The sequence below is a fragment of the Syngnathus floridae genome, chromosome 12 (genome assembly GCF_059516105.1).
Source record: "Syngnathus floridae isolate MCC-2025c chromosome 12, RoL_Sflo_1.0, whole genome shotgun sequence".
Classification (NCBI taxonomy): Eukaryota; Metazoa; Chordata; class Actinopteri; order Syngnathiformes; family Syngnathidae; genus Syngnathus; species Syngnathus floridae.
Genome location: NC_142424.1, coordinates 6,102,270 through 6,118,302, shown reverse-complemented (window position 1 = coordinate 6,118,302; position 16,033 = coordinate 6,102,270). Strand labels below are relative to the sequence as shown.

At 42.7% G+C, this 16,033-nt stretch overlaps 3 protein-coding genes across 3 annotated transcripts; 2 read left to right on the top strand and 1 right to left on the bottom strand.

The window, feature by feature from the left end:
* Nucleotides 1–1,715: 1,715 nt before the first annotated feature.
* rab11fip1b (RAB11 family interacting protein 1 (class I) b) lies at nt 1,716–10,289 on the top strand. The gene is made up of 6 exons (XM_088391654.1): nt 1,716–2,167; nt 5,333–5,754; nt 6,011–7,862; nt 8,415–9,005; nt 9,261–9,375; nt 9,579–10,289. The coding sequence occupies exons 1-6, from the start codon at nt 1,827–1,829 to the stop codon at nt 9,762–9,764; spliced, it is 3,507 nt and encodes a 1,168-aa protein (XP_088247780.1). The 5' UTR covers nt 1,716–1,826; the 3' UTR covers nt 9,765–10,289.
* A 161-nt stretch (nt 10,290–10,450) lies between these two features.
* On the top strand, nt 10,451–12,746 carry brf2 (BRF2 general transcription factor IIIB subunit). Its single transcript, XM_088391668.1, has 4 exons — nt 10,451–10,701; nt 10,820–10,879; nt 10,966–11,287; nt 11,841–12,746. Exons 1-4 carry the CDS (start codon nt 10,554–10,556, stop codon nt 12,610–12,612), a joined length of 1,302 nt encoding a protein of 433 aa, XP_088247794.1. The 5' UTR covers nt 10,451–10,553; the 3' UTR covers nt 12,613–12,746.
* Nucleotides 12,747–12,793: 47 nt separating this feature from the next.
* Nucleotides 12,794–15,744, bottom strand: LOC148389818 (prolactin-releasing peptide receptor-like). The gene is made up of 2 exons (XM_088391669.1): nt 15,286–15,744; nt 12,794–13,941 (listed from the first exon to the last, which is right to left on the bottom strand). The coding sequence occupies exons 1-2, from the start codon at nt 15,693–15,695 to the stop codon at nt 13,308–13,310; spliced, it is 1,044 nt and encodes a 347-aa protein (XP_088247795.1). The 5' UTR covers nt 15,696–15,744; the 3' UTR covers nt 12,794–13,307.
* Between the last annotated feature and the right edge of the window lie 289 nt (nt 15,745–16,033).

The window sequence follows — 16,033 nt, the reverse complement described above, 5'->3', positions numbered from 1 at the left end:
CTTTAAAATTATCTGCCATTGTTTTTGTTTTGTTTTATTAAAAATACCAGTTGTATCAGTACTTATAATCAGTATCAGTGACTACTCAATAATTAAATAATTTTCATGGTTATATTTTTTTAGCAATAAATGCTAAAGCTAATCCTGCTAACACATCAGTGCACTGTGTCACGTTGGTGAATTTAAATAACTTTGGAAATGTTCACTGTTTGATGCCTGCTCAAATCCAGCGAGACTTCCAATGCCAGATCCTCCAGCGGGAGCCCTCAGCCCAGGGGGCCCATTGGACACATTGGCCATGTTGCTCCAGAACCCCCCACACCCCCATCCCCTCAGCTAGAAGGGGCTTTGTGATAACTCTCGGGAGGAAGCGTTACTCTTTGCTCACGGGACTGTCATCTGATGTTGACACTCCAGGGAGAGAAGGGAGCATCTGTATTTTAAAGACATGATATTGAGATAACAAGCTAAGCCGCAGTGCAAAAAGGAATCTCTGTCTTTTAGTGTAAAACTGGAACGATATCTATATTTTTCTAGCCAATTTGATCATAACAAATGTAATGCCGTCATCTTCACTCCTTAATCCAGTTACACAAATTACAATAATTGGGTCGAGTTCCCATGAAATTAAATTCTGCAAAAGCCCAATATAGTCAGTTGTCAAGGAAATTGCACAGCTCTTCTGTAGACCCACCAGGAATATGATAAGCTCCAATATAAAGAGAAAACTCCAAATGCCTAAACAAAACCTTCAAACCAACCTTTGATGCTGAGAGTAAAAATGTGATAATAACCATAGAACCATAAATGGAATGAGCAATTAATTTAATATCCATTACAGACAAATTAAATTTCTAGATTCCATGTTGACTGGAATGACTCATAGCGCACACCAGAAATCAGAGGCAGACATCTAGTGGCCATAAAATAGAACATCATCCATTGAGAAGCTTCCATGGTTGAGTGAAGACTTTAAAATTGACATAGGTGTGAATGCAAGTGCTTGTTCCTTTTTTTTAATTAGTCACATATGTCACCAATACCGGAATGAACACATTTGATTGGTTCACATCTTGTATTTTTTGACGGTGCAGTCAGGAGATGCACTCTTGCATCACTTCAGTAATTGGCTCAAGATTCTATAAATAAGCATCAGGGCTCCAGGAAGCGGACTGGTGACTCAACACATAAAATAACACAGCACAGAATGCACCGTTTGTGTTTCAGGATGGAAATGATTACAATGACATTTCAGCACATCATTTTATTGCTATTCAAACATGTCTCCTTAAATGGCTGCATATGAGATTTGCTTCTGTGTGGTACTGCAGAGTGGAAATTGAATTTCCTCTTATTATGAGTCTATAAAAATACAGGCCCCTCCAAAAGTATTGGGACGACTTTGTTGTATACTGAGGAAAGACATTTTGGAGATATAGTCAATGAAAAACAGATCACCTGCACTTTTGTGATTTTTTAACTTATTCAGAGCAAACAAGTTTTTAATTGACTGTTTGATCATTTCACAACTGAATCTAAATATATAACATGGAAGTATAATTGTAGTGTCTCGCCTTTGAGAATGTAGAATTAGATACTTAGTTGGATGAGTATTAGTGGTGAGTGACAGCCGTGGTCCATCAACATAAGTAATTTGTTAATCTGGGGGCGGGGCTTCACTTGAACCCAACCCCCCCAATCCCGTTTTAACCACGCCCACTCCAACCCGTCCTAATGTCCGGCCGGTATCGCACTGTACTTGAGCAACTTTTCCTGGAGCGGCTGGTTGGTCACATCTCAGCCGCTTTGTAACTTCAACAGCCGGTATGTCGTTTCTGGAGCAGCCCTGGTGTCCGACCAGCGTCCAGGTGACCGTCCTCCAAGCCCGTGGCCTCAGGGCGAAGGGCAAAGGCGGCACCAACGACGCGTACGCGCTCATCCAAATGGGCAAAGACAAGTACCAGACCTCCGTGGTGGAGAAGAGCGTGGCGCCAGTGTGGAAGGAGGAAGCCGCTTTCGAGCTGCCGCAGCAGGGCACGGGAGGGGAGCGAGGCACGCTGCACGTCCACGTCCTGCACAGAGCCCTGGTCGGTCCGGACAAGCTGTTGGGTCAGGCAGTCATTGATTTGGGACTGCTCGCTCAGGATAAGAGCCGTAACAAAACTGAGTGAGTACACCAACTTTGAATTGTTTGGTGCCGCGGATTTTGAAGATGAAGCAAGCATATCGTGCTCATCTTTTTATGTTGTTTTGCATAATTTAAACGACGCGTTTTAAATTGCACTTTTTTTTTAGCAATCATGGAATAAATTGGTTAAATTTAATTGAAAAGATAGAAATGCATTTGCAATATGCACCGTATACATCCAGACATTTATAATATCGGCCCACAAATAATTCCCCATCTCGCTGATGAAGTGCTGCAGCTACAAAGGAAAAGACAATGTCCTGACACAATTAGAAAAAAGATACATTAAAAAGTCGATTTTTTTTATATTCAATGACCACTTCTGAGATGCTAATCACCCTTGATTATTAAAATGAGTGAAAATATTTTTAAGTCCTTTTCCAAATATTTCTTCATTCAAGGGAGTAACCATTGAATTGGTTATAAGACATTTCATTTTAGGAAAATAGTTTTTCCACTTTAAGAGTGAAGCATACAAAGTGTTGTGTTATGCTAAGCTGCTCGTAAGTAGTTTATTCCGCCACCATGTGACTGCCTGCATACCAGCTTTTTTTTCTTACTCACCTTCTTATTACTCTGCTTGAACGTACTTACCACCACAACCTTCTCCCATCATCATCGTAGTGCCTGAAATGTTTTTTTTTTTTGGATGATCTGTTTGCAAGTATGTCAAACACTCCTTGCCTGCGAGGTTTTACATCGGTCCAAGGCCTCGCATTCCTAGCTGCTTTATCAGTAAAAAATAAACATTGGATGACCCGCAAGGTCATTTTTGACAAAAACAGCACTCCCGGCTGCTGTAAAGGTTGTTATAATACAACATGATTTCAAAGATAGCCTAATAATAGCCACGTTATGTTGTGTTTATTGTAACTTGGCTTACTTGATCAATAATGTAACCAAACGATGGACTTTGACATGAAGCAATTAAATGGACTGTGCTTGCTATCAGTTTTATTACCTCTACCAAGTAGGTTGTTTTGATTAGTTTGGGTGCAACTTCCTGTTTTATTTTTAACGATGCATCAATTTATTTTCAATATTCAAAAAAATACCTTGCTGACTGTTTTTCTAGAGGTCATCAGCGGTTAAGACTTGGTCGAGTTTAACTCTGGATGGGCCTTGCAGAGCCAGGAAAATCTTTTTCAAATGTTGACTGTGTGGTTTCAGCTATGTGAAACATACGAGCAATGTGGCTCAGCTTGGGATGTGAAAGGAATTTAGCAATTTTGAGGGGGGCACCAGGAGAGAGACGTTCTCTTAGAGGACACATTATGGAAAATTGACTGCTTGCATGTAAATACTTGGCTCTCTGGTGTGCCTTGCTCGTGTATATGCGAAATTACACAAACAAACGCCTAAAATGTGCCTAAGAGCAAGCTGTTGTGAATTTTGCAGAGTTGTGTGAATGTCTGCCAATGTCTGATGCATATTAAATATGCTGTTGGGAATGAAATGTCTATCTTGTTTCTGATGAACACTTAGGTCCAATACGCTACTGTAGTTAAACGTTAGACATAACGAGTGGTGCTTGTTCTAGAAATAAACATGGCTTAAAAGTTGTTTTGGGTGTGCGCTAATGTGCATCATTAGACTAAAGAGCATATCAGTCCTCCCTAGTTATGTTTTCTCCAGCTCCACCCTGCCTCCAAAACCTTTACTGATGGCCAGCTCTGATAAGCTCCATTCACTTTTGCTACATGGACACTTATCACTGCTTAGCTGACTCTTCTCCCGCTCGCACAGCTGTGTGTGCTGTGATAAGAGGTCTCCGCCAGAGCGGCCATTGTTCTTATCAGGACTACATGCTGCACAGGGAAGGATGTGTGTGTGTGTGTGTGCGAGCACGAAAAGGAGAATGCTTGTTGACAAGGTTGAGTCATGAGCCTCCACTTTGCACTCAAGTGTCAGATGAGTCGGCTTGAAGCCATCTTTGTCACCCGGGCTTGAAGTGAAGACTTCCCTGAGTTTTTTTTTTTTTTGTGTGTGTGTAACTTCCTTTGTGTTGCAATTGGAAGTCAGGTACTTCTCTCTTTTTTTTTTTTTCTTAACTTGTCCTCGTGTTAGTTTTCTATCAATGAAAGGAGGTCAGTTGTTAGTATTTCTTCAGTATATTGAAACAGTAAGCATTTGTATAGTTTTTTTTTACAACAAATTGTATACAGCAAATGCTGATTTAACTACTGACCATTTTTTGCTTCTTGAATAAAATGCAGGTATTGTTTTACTGGAATTAATTTTGATAAAAAAAAATATATATACAGCTTGTAAAATTCTTGCAGTGTTATTAATATGATGCCATGTGACATGTAATACATGATCATTTGAGCCACAGCTGTTAGTTTTTAAGATTGTTTTACTTTATTTAGTACTCAAGACTGGCCTGCAGCACCAAAATACCAGAGAGAACCCCTGCATAGACACACACACACACACACACACACAAAACGCCTTCTCATTTCCCCAGGAATCCAGATTTCAGTTGGAGTTGTTTTTTCAGATTTATGCTTGATAAGCACTTTTAATGCTGACTCGGTTGCTTTGTGATTTGTTTCCCTCCCATCCTGAGACCCCCCCCTCAGAACCAGCAGTCTTACTGTTGTCTTGTCATGTGAGACTTTTTTTTTTTTTTTTACATAGAAAAGCTTTAGATTGATTTCAGAAATTGTAGAATGCTGCACAAAGATGCTTAAATGCAAACTTAACAATCAAAGCATTCATTCAAACTCTCCATGGTTGGTGCAGTCAAACGATTGCTCACTTTTAGCTCCTCGTTGAAAACTTTCCCATGAAGTCACTTTCCATTTGCTAGCAGGATCACAGTTGCCATTAAAAAAAAAAAAAAACCTGGAAAAGGTAAAAACGGTCATATTTTGTTTCCCTATTTTTTGGACTTATACAACTACTTGCTCTGATGTCAAAATAACTTTCAAAGATCGATCATCCAAATCTCAGAGTGGAATACAAGACCTTCGATCTTGAGTCTATATGACATCATATAAAATAATTTTGCCACTAAAGCTTTGCCATGTCATTTAAAAGCGTGACATTTACACTCGGCCCCAAATTCAATCCCCTACTTCTGTGTTATTGAGACCTTCAAGCTTTTTTGGTCCAACGTTCTTTTGGTTTTTCTACACACAGGTGGTTCAAGTTACTGGACAAGAGCGGCAAGTCGGATAAAGACCGAGGCGAGGTGCTGGTGGACATCCAGTTCATGAGGAACAACATGACGGCCAGCATGTTCGACCTCACCGCCGCGGGCAAGCCTCGATCCCGTCTGGGCAAGCTCAAGGACAAAGTCCGGGGCAAGAAAAAAGAACCGGATGCGGTGGCGTTGTCGTTCAGGCAGGTCCTCACTGACAGCGAGGAAGATGAAGAGGAGAGCGTGGATGGCAGAGGAGGTGCGGGCGAAGAGAAGAAGAAGAAAGCTAAACTCAAATCTTTGTTTTCGCACAAGTCCAACTTGCAGAGGAACATGTCACAGTCCATGTCCGTCCTGCCTGCCAAGAACTCCTCACTGAGTGGCAGCTTATCTTCTGGGCTCAATGTGGATGCCTCAGAAGGTCAGTGGGAACATTTTCATGGACTAGTTGACTTCTCTTTACAGTTTAGCAAAGGAAATTGTGAAAAAAAATTAATGATTTGGATTAAGCTAGAACGAAAAATAATTGTAATAATTGCTCAGTTCACATGCTAGCTTGCTACTTCCCTTGCTACCTAGTTTGATTCCATTGTGACTTAAAACAATGAAACAGGGAAGAAAACAAAATGAAACCAATCTCGTTAATATTTGACAAGTTCCATTTATGCCTTTTACAGGTAAGAAGAAGTTCAAGTTCATGAAACACAAACGCTCCGGCAGCTCGGACAATAAAGAGGCGTCTCAGAAACGTGCCGCTGTGGAAAAGAGCAACCTGTGCATCAATGGCAGTCACGTTTACTGCGAGGAACCGCTGCCTCGCACCACGCGCATCGGCTCCAACTTCAGTCTGACCAGCTCGGGACACGGATCTATGGAAGATGTTCCGGAAAGCTCCCCGCCGCCCGTCGAATCGCTTCCTGTGATAAGGCAGTACACACCCTGGGAGGAGGAGGAGGAGGAAGAAATGAGGAACGAGGAAGTGGACAACAACGAGGAGATGAAAAGGAGAAAAGAGCTTGTGGAGAAAGAGAAGGAAAGGAGAAGACGAGAAGAAGAGGAGAGGGAAAGAGATGAAGAAAAGGCCAGAAAGGAGCAAGAAGAGGAAGCAAGAAGACAAGAAATGGAGAAGAGGAGACAGGATGAAGAAGAAGAGAGGAAAAGAGACGAAGAGGAGAGGATGAGACGAGAAGAAATGGAAAGATTAGAAGAGGAAAAGATGAGACGAGAGGAAGAGGAGAGGGTCAGAAGAGAAGAACTGGAAAGGTTAGAAGAGGAAAAGATGAGACGAGAGGAAGAGGAGAGGGTCAGAAGAGAAGAACTGGAAAGGTTAGAAGAGGAGACGTTGAGACGGGAGGAAGAGGAGAGGATAAGAAGAGACGAGCAAAAACAGCTAGAGGAGGAAAAAAGAAGGGAGGAAGAAGAGGAGAGGCTGAGAAGACAAGAACTGGAAAGGTTAGAAGAGGAGACGTTGAGACGGGAGGAGGAAGAGAGGAAAAGAGAGGAAGAGGAGAGAGTCAGAAGAGAAGAAGAGCAGGAACGGTTAGAAGAAGAAAAGCGACGGGAGGAGGAAGAGGAGAGGCTGAGAAGACAAGAACTGAAAAGGTTAGAGGAGGAGAAGTTGAGATGGGAGGAAGAAGAGAGGAAAAGAGAAGAAGAGGAGAGGATCAGAAGAGAAGAAGAGCAGGAACGGTTAGCGGAGCAAAAGAGACATGAAGAAGAAGAAGAGAAGCTGAGAAGACAAGAACTGGAAAGATTAGAAGAGGAGAAGCTGAAATGGGAGGAAGAACAGCGCAAAAGAGATGAAGAGATGGCGAGAGAGGAAGAAGAGGAGAGAATGAGGAGACAAGAAGAACGATTAGCTGAGGAGCAGCGGAGACTTGAAGAAGACAGGAGAAGGAATGAAGAGAAGGCGAGAAAGGAAGAAGAGGAGAGAATCAGGCTGGAGGAGGAGGCCTTGCAAGAGAAAATTCGAAAGGAGGATGAGGAGCGTGCGAGACGACGAGAAGAACAAGAGGAGCAACGCAGACTCGAAGAGAGAAGGAAAGAAGAGAAGGCGAGAGAAGAGGAAGAGGAACGAGTGAGGAGACAGAGAGAAGAGGAGGAACAGTTGGAGGAAGAAGAGAGAGCGAAGGAGGAAGAAAGGAGAAGGGAAGAAGAGGAGAGAAAGTTGGAGGAGGAAGTGCGAGAAGCCAAAAGAAAGGAGGAAGAGCTTGAGGAGAGACAAAAGGAGGAAGAGCAAAAGAGAAAACTTGCTGAAGAAGAGGAATGCCAAAGGGTTGAGGACGCAAGGAGGGAAGAAGAACAGAAAAAGTTGGAGGAGGAAAAACAAAAGAAGAGAGTCGAGGAAGAGAAGGAGCAAGAAAGGCGATGGAAGGATGAAGAAGAAAAGAAAAGGAGGGATGATGCAAAGAGTGATGTTGACAATCCTCAAGTGAATTCCTCCAATCCGTTTGAAGAAGAAGGTTCTAATCATCCCTTTGAGGACAACAACGCAGCTTCTAGGTCAGACCCAACCGTCGTCACCCAAAGGTCAGTGTTTCCATGACGACACATTGACCAATCCAAACATCTTTTCCCTTCACAGTACTTCAACTACACACTTTGTCAATCAATAACATACAATTAAATGTAGTTCGATCGAATTGGATCGAATCAAGGCGATGTTCTTCCAAGTAGGAACTTGAAGACATAAGTAGTTGGCGCTAGATGAAAAAGATATTCAAGGTCAGAGTCATTTAAATGCACGAAGGAGTGACTTCCTCGTCTGGGTTACCTTTGCCGTCGCCATGGCAACACACTCGGTACGTAATCCAAGCCCGACGGCTTCGTGAAACTTGCATGGCTTGTGGTGGCATCGTCGTCCATCTCTCGCCTTGACTTCATTAACTTGGCTGTTACGTCAACAAGGAACGACTCGAGTGACGGTATTTTAATTTCACCTTAATTTATGCTCACTTTTATTTTCATACAGGCCTAAAATGAGGTTTGGTCAAATTTAATGCGGAGGGGAAAATGATCGTATTTGCTTGAGTCAATCCGTCCCAATACTTATGCTCACCAAAATGTGCTTCTCTTAAGCAGTTTGCAACAGCCTGAGACTTCAACCACAATCGCTCAACGTGAGAAGCGACCAGCGCCTCAGCCGCCCGGAAGAACAGCCAGACGGGATGAACCGCCGCCGATTACCGAACAGGTCAAAGACAAGGAGGTGAAAACAGCCAGTGTTCCGCCCCAGCGCTCGGTGCAGACCATCCCTCCTCGAAGTAGATCTCCCGCAGATGCGCAAAAACATAAACGCCCAGCACCGTCAATACCAAGCACCGAGTCCAAGCCAGAAGCGCACAGCTTGAATCCATTTGATGATGACGACGATGGGATCGAGTGTGCTCACGTGTCCTCTTCAGTGTCATGGCCGCCACCCGTGTCCCAAACTCCCGATCCAGACACCAAAGTCAAATCTTCTAAAGTAGCCCGTGCCCCTGCACCTCCCGCCAAGACGGCTGCTGTATCAAGCACGCAAAGTAACACTCGTACTTTACCCGATGACACTAAAACCCAAGCACAGACTTTGGCGCACCGGGAGAATCCGCCGAAAGAACCAAAGCCGAGCACGCCGCAGCACGGGCGGGATGTAGGCGGGAAGAAGGAAGCGCCTCCAGCACCGTCACGCAGGTAAGTTCGTGAACGCATGCATGGAGAATCTTTTGAGCTATGAAGATCCCCGCTGATCTCAATTATTTTTTTACATGTTAAAATTGTAAATCAATAAAAAATTTAAAAAAGCAAATAAATAGATAAAATAAATTAATAGATTAAATAAATAAATAGATAGATAAATAAATTAATAAATGGTGTATATATAATAAATATTGCCGTTTATAAATAATATTGTTCTTTATTGTCATTGTTTATTTTTGTCCATTGCAGACTACATCCTGTGAAACCGCTCAGTGCTCAAGAACAACATCCTGTCGTCACGGAGGTCCAAGTAGACAAAAAGAAAATGGTGGGAAATGTTGGTCAAGTTGAGGAGAACACAAAGGTAGTTGACATTTCATACTGTAGGAGACATGTTTTGCCAAAATTTAAAGTATTTGGGGACGTTCTTCTGGCAAAACATTTGAAAAATAAGATTTACAGCATACATGCTCACCCCCTCCCTGTCCAGATTGCAAATAAATGACGTACCTTCTGAAATGGAATTTCAAATGGATTGATTTTGTTTCGTTGGCAATCCCATTGTAGGTGAAAGCTGGGCCCTACTCGATGCTCACCCGGGAAGAACTCATCGCTCTGGTGGTAAAGCAGGAGACGCAGCTTCAGAACAAGGACCGAAAGATTGCCGAGCTGGAGCTGTACATCGACAACTTACTAGTGCGCGTCATGGATGAACAACCGAGCATTCTCTCGTCTATGAAAAAAGTCGTCTAGGTGGGTTTGGCTTTTTTTGCCTACTTTTCTCTGCATTTCAAAGATATTTAGCCGAGTGGAAAATTAGACCGTTCTTTGTTACAATCGAGCAGTTATTGACAGTCTTAAACTGTATGAAATGTTGCCAACATAATTCCTTAAGAGCAGAAAAAAAGCTTCTGTTTGTCCTTTTTTGTAAATGTTTGCCTTTTTGATGGTTCTAGCTCTACATTTGTTACATTTCCACATCTTCTTGCACTGATTAAATGTTTACATGATCCAAAAAAAAGCACTTTACTAAGCTTGCGTTAGAATCTCGACACTGATTGCAATGTACGGTTGTAAAGTATTAACATATCTGAGACTAAAACAAAATGCCAAATGAAGTGCTGTTTTTCTCTTTCCTAATTCTCACGCGAGTGTGGATGATGCTTTGTCTATTTTCAAACTGTACAAAAGAAAATTGTTTTGTATTTACTGTACAAGAATATTGAATCATTTTTAGTTCCCAAAATTGTTACAAGAATAAAGTATTTGCGATAATCAGTCTGGTTCTCTTTATTTTAAATAGAATCTGGCTTTTTAAAAAGCCCTCGTGATGATAAACGGTTCGGATGATGATGATGATGAATGAATGTAGTGACGTTTGCATATTTTCCCTTATGAGGGCGGAACCATCGCCTTCTAACGTTGTTTCTACCCGGAACTATTTTGATGACTACATCGAGCCTCCTTCGGTGTCTTCTTCCCGATTTTTCCCGTGTGTTAAGTGAGATTATATTAATTTATTGCGGCGGTAAGTGACACGACATGCCTGCAGCGGGTTTAAAATGTCCCCGCTGCGGCTCGCCCAACATTGTGGAGGACGATCATCACACTCAGCGTCAGAATGTCTGCGTGGACTGTGGTGCCGTAGTGTCAGAAGGGGCTCTCACCCACGATGTTTTCGAAGGCTCAGGTAAAAAACGAACAATTAATCCTTTTATACCGTTGCCTGTTTTGTTTGATGGAATTTCCAGACAATGCGTTTCATGTATCGTTTATTGCGTCCATGTAAATTACTTTTTACTTTTCAGATGTCAGCTACAGCCGAACAACAGCTGTTGCTAAAAAGCCATGTTTAAATCAGATAAAAGGTGAGCTTCTTTGTTACTCGATTATCGTAATGTGTTTACTGTGTGCCCCACTTTGAAATGCTCTTTTACTTTTCAAACCCACGCAGGCCAGCAGCAACTAAAAGCCCTCTGCAGAGTCCTACGGGCCAACGATGAAATCGAGACCTTGTCAAGCACGTATTTCGCACAGGCTTACGAGCACGAAAGCTTCCTGAAAGTCAGCCTGCAGAAGAAGGAATGCCTGGCCGGCTGCTGCGTGCTGGTGAGCTGCAGGCAGCTCAACTGGCCCGTCACCATGGGCACCATCGCATGTTTGATGGAGGCAGACATTGTGATGATGGGCGCCGTCTACCAAGAAATGATGAAGGTTCTCAAGGTCGAGGCACCACTGATCAACATCAGCGATGTGATGGAGGCTCACTGTCAAGAGTAAGCATGCATTTTGTTTTATTCGCAGCAGTTATGTGAAGAAACATACCCTGTGATGTAATGTCTCATACTTTGGGCTCAGCAATAACATATTGCGCTAAAGTATTTGTGCAACTAACTTGGTTGAACAAGGGATGCATGTCAAACATTGTGGACAAGGAGCCCTTGAAGACCCGATTTGCTGAGTGCAATTGAAATTCAAGTTTCCTCCACATTTCCAATTTACGCAATCAACTCTGGTTGCTTGCAAGTATGCTCAGCCAATGTTATCCCTGGGTAAGTGGTTTTATTTGTTTGTCATTTTTACATGTTGAAATGTTAAGTCAACCATTGCTTGTATAGCTAATTGTTCTTACATGATGCTGCATATGTAAATTGCTAATAACAGAAAGCATTCTAAAATTTGAATGTGTTCAAGTGCTCAACCTTCACCTAATCTAATTAATTGAACATGCATTTAATTTAATTCAGGACTCATCCTTAGGATTCAATTCTGATTATAGACAAATTATGTGTTGTGTTTGGTACAATACTATGTCATTATTTCCCCCAGGTACAAAATTAGCTCCCTCGACGTGCATGAACACCTTGCCGAGGACCACAAGGACTTAAACAAACGAGCCTTGTCCCTGGTAGAGCTGGCCGCCGACGCCTGGATCCTGACCGGCCGCAAGCCCGTCCCCTTAATGATGGCGACGGTCTACTTGGCCTGGCAGTCCTTAAACCCCAATCACGTTCGCATCAAAGTGTCACTGGAGAAGTTCTGTCTCATTGCCAAAATGAAAAAGAACCGGGTCGCCGCCAAGAGAGTGGGTGAGCTCAAGGAGGTGCTTTGCAAATTGGGGAAGGAGATCCCTTGGGTGACCGATCCGGTGACGTCGGACAATGTGGTTAAGCACGTGGGAGATATTGTCAAGAACAGATTTGCTCTACTACGGAGGGCTATGAGGAGCCATGAGGACGCCTTAAAGGAGGAGAACCAACTCTGCTGTGAAGAAGCAAATCCTTCTGAACCTGAAGATCAGACTCCATATGCAACCACTCGAAATTCTAAGGAGGCTAAAGAGCCAGGAGAGGATACTGAGTCCAAGAGTAATCAAAGTCCAGAACCCAACTGGGGGAAGAGGATGCTTTTCGCACCGCCCTGTGTGATTCACCCTAAAAGACGGAGAACGGCGCTAGAAGGGCTTAAAGATGTGACGGGTGACGAGGAGATCTCGGACAGCGAGATTGAGTCTTATATTCGCACCCCGCGGGAGGCCAGGGAATTTGCGGAGATGCAGAAGGCTTGGGAATCACAAAATGAGGAGGCTAAATGTGAATAATGTGAACTGGAGCTACTGGACTTCTGCAATTATGCACTCAAAAGGACGCTCTTTTTTTTTTTTTATCATTTTCCTTAATTGGTCAAGACTGTAAATTTGTTGTTTTCTATTAAAAAACACACACATAATGAGTAGTGATGTGTACAAATTCATTTTAATGTCAATCACACAACAGCTCCCACTGTCATAATGCGGCATTCATTTTATTCATGACAGTCACAAAGAAATCAAAATTATACAATTATAGTTTACACATAAAATAGAAAAAATCAATACAACAGAACACATCACAAATTATTCGCAATAATACAATCTACGGATGTTGAATATTTTTATAATCGATTATTCTATCGCATCGCTCAATCCAATAAAATTGTATTTAGCATACAAATTTCCCCATTAATGATTAATAACAAGTAAATGACAACAAAACAATATGCCGCAAGAGGTGATGAATGGTGGTCACATGACTTGACTAATTAAGTAATGCTGAAGTAAGTAACCTGATATCTGTGCAGGCTGTGTGTCCGTTGTCGTGGAACTGTACACTATCCTGAGTTTGGTGCAGGCAGCTCACAGAGAAGCTGGGAATTGAGTGTGAATGCTTGTCCGTCTCCAAATGTGAATCACTAATGACCTTTCAAAAATAGATTGATGATAATGGATGGATTTGCTTGTCTTCCTCATCACGGGACTTATAAAACCACGCCGGCGGCGCAGCGGTTAACCGGCGCTCCGACGCGGCTTCGGCATTTGAGCATCTTCCTCAGCTCGCTGCGGAATCGGTCGTGCAGCCACGCGTAGAGGAAAGGGTTGCAGCAGGATGAGCTCATGGCGCACAGGTGGCAAAGCAGCTGGATAAGCAAGAAGAAGCGTTTGTTAATGAGACGGATGTCGATGTCTCGTAGCATGTTGAAGACATGAATAGGGAGCCAGCAGAGAGCAAAGGCGGACACCAAGAGGGCCACCAAGCGGAAGATCTTCCTCTTCCGGGCTTGTTGGGCGCTGGCCTTCTCTTGGGTCCGGTGGCCTGGCGCCACGCACTTTTTTAACTTGACCGTGATGCACAAGTAAGAGACAAAAACGGCAGACAGGGGCAGGACGTAGGTGAGCAGCAGGGTGGTGTAAGCGTAGGCCCGTCGCTCCTTCTCACGGCCCAGCCAGAACTCCTCGCAGATGGTGAAGCCTTCGTCTTTAAACTCCACGTGATAGGTGTGGCTCACCGCCGGGGTGACTAGGCCGCAGGATATTAGCCAGATCCCGGCGAGGACACACACACAGGTGGCCACGGAGGTACGCTTCTTCAGGGGGTGCACCGTGGCGTAATATCTGAAATTTTGGAGAAAATACATTTAATTATAGATTTTGTTTCAATGCTCCACCTACAAATTCATATTTTGTCAAACTCGGAATTGTGGCCAAAGTAAATCAAAAACTGGAATGGATTTTTTTTTTTTTTTATACCTGTGAGGTGCCACTCTGAAAGAATAATTTCTGCATGCATAACCGGGTGGGTTTTTAGTTGGGGCTAAAAATATACAAAAATGTGTGTGAAATCGCACTGAGCTCACACTGTGATTTAAATCCCCAGGCAATTTAGAGGATTGCTCAATTTGTCGAAATATGCATATGCCAAGCACAAAAGCCGGGCGTGTTTAAAATGTGTAATTAGAGGAGGCGAACATCATGTAGCTCAGATGAATAGCGCTGACAAGTTCTTTTGAAAAGAAAGAAATAGTTTTTTTTCTTAATGGTGTTAAAGAGCTGCGACTGTGCTCAATAGAAGTATATTATCAACGGCGATGGATGCTTCTTAAAGATATGCCATACAGTGCAAATGCATTGGTAGCGGTAATGGACTTTCACAGCATAAAACATGAAGGACACAAGGTAAAAAAAAGAAACGTGCGTTGTAACATCACTGAAATCAACATCATATTTCAGAGAACAGGAAGCATCTGATCCATCAATGTCACCATTAGGTGTCTTTGAGGCTTCACCATTTTGAAAAAAAAAATATTGATTTTTTTCATTGAACTTTGTTGATGGTGATAGAAATGCTATTTCTATTCATGCTATTTATACTATAATCTTGCTATCTTGCTATTTATACCTTATACATTGTATAAAATACATTTTGGGGCATCTATAATAAAAATTTATAATTTGTAGGCAAATAATTTTTCAGTAGATAGATTAAAGGAAAATGTGAATTTTGGTTTTACAAATAAACCATGACAGAACTTTGATACTATGTTGCTTGTTTTGACTGGGAATTAACAAACCCCCCACAAATTAACGAGGTCTCAGTATTCCTTAACTTAATTCATCTTCTTAGTTGTTTCCTTTTCATGAAGACTTCATACGCAGTGAAAACTGACAATACTGCGTATTTGTTATTTACTTAAACATTTCCAAACAGATATGGCCCGCCGCATCCTTTTATTTATTTATAAATTGTGCAACGACTTTATGTGTACAAATTACAAATTGTCTTTACTTTTAGAATATAGTTTTTGGAAGTCATAATGGCCTTCCGAAGGAAACTATGACTACGATGCGGCCCGTGACAAAAATGAGTTTGACACCCCTGATTTAGACCCCATTACTGTCATGCAGACACAAATTCCAAACAGAGTTTCTCATCTGAAGCCAAAGACCGTCGACTCCCACCTGTCCACAGCTATGGCGGTGAGCGTGAAGACTGAAACGTAGACGGTGACCGGCTGGATGAGGTACACCAAGTAACACATGAAGCGACCGAAGACCCAACCACGGGGGTTGAAGGCGTACGCCAGGGTGAAGGGCACGCACGTCACGCACATGAGCATGTCAGAGAAGGCCAAGTTGCCGATGAAAAAATTGGTGACGTTGTGCATCTTGCGCGCTCGGCAGATGACGTAGAGGAGCAGGTAGTTGCCGAAGACGCCCACCGCCACGACCAGAGCGTAGCACGGGATGATCAGGGGCTTGAACGTCTGCAGCAAGGCCACGTCAGCAAACTGCGAGCTACAGTTGCTGGAGTTGTCATGCACGGACACCTTGTAAATGTCTCTCTGCGTGTTGCTGCCATTTGTCTCCATGGTGGCAAAGCCGTCACCGTCCTGAAAAGATGCGAGGAGGGGGGGGTATGTTTCTTGAAGGAAACATCAAATATAAAAGGTCATGAATGAATCCTGCTAGTTAGGGGGAAACACCTCAAATGGTCCAAAAGACACTTTTAATAATACAAAATGGAAAACTAGTCATGCTTTTAACAACTTCCTGAAGATAGGAGTCATTCTCTAAAACGTGTTTTTGGAAAATGTCAGTTTAAGTTCAGTCAATTATGTTGAAAATGTTAAAGCATTCTAGTGGAGAAAAGCATCAACCTTGCAAAGTTGATGTCATACTTTATGGAATCAAATTTAAAACAACGGGA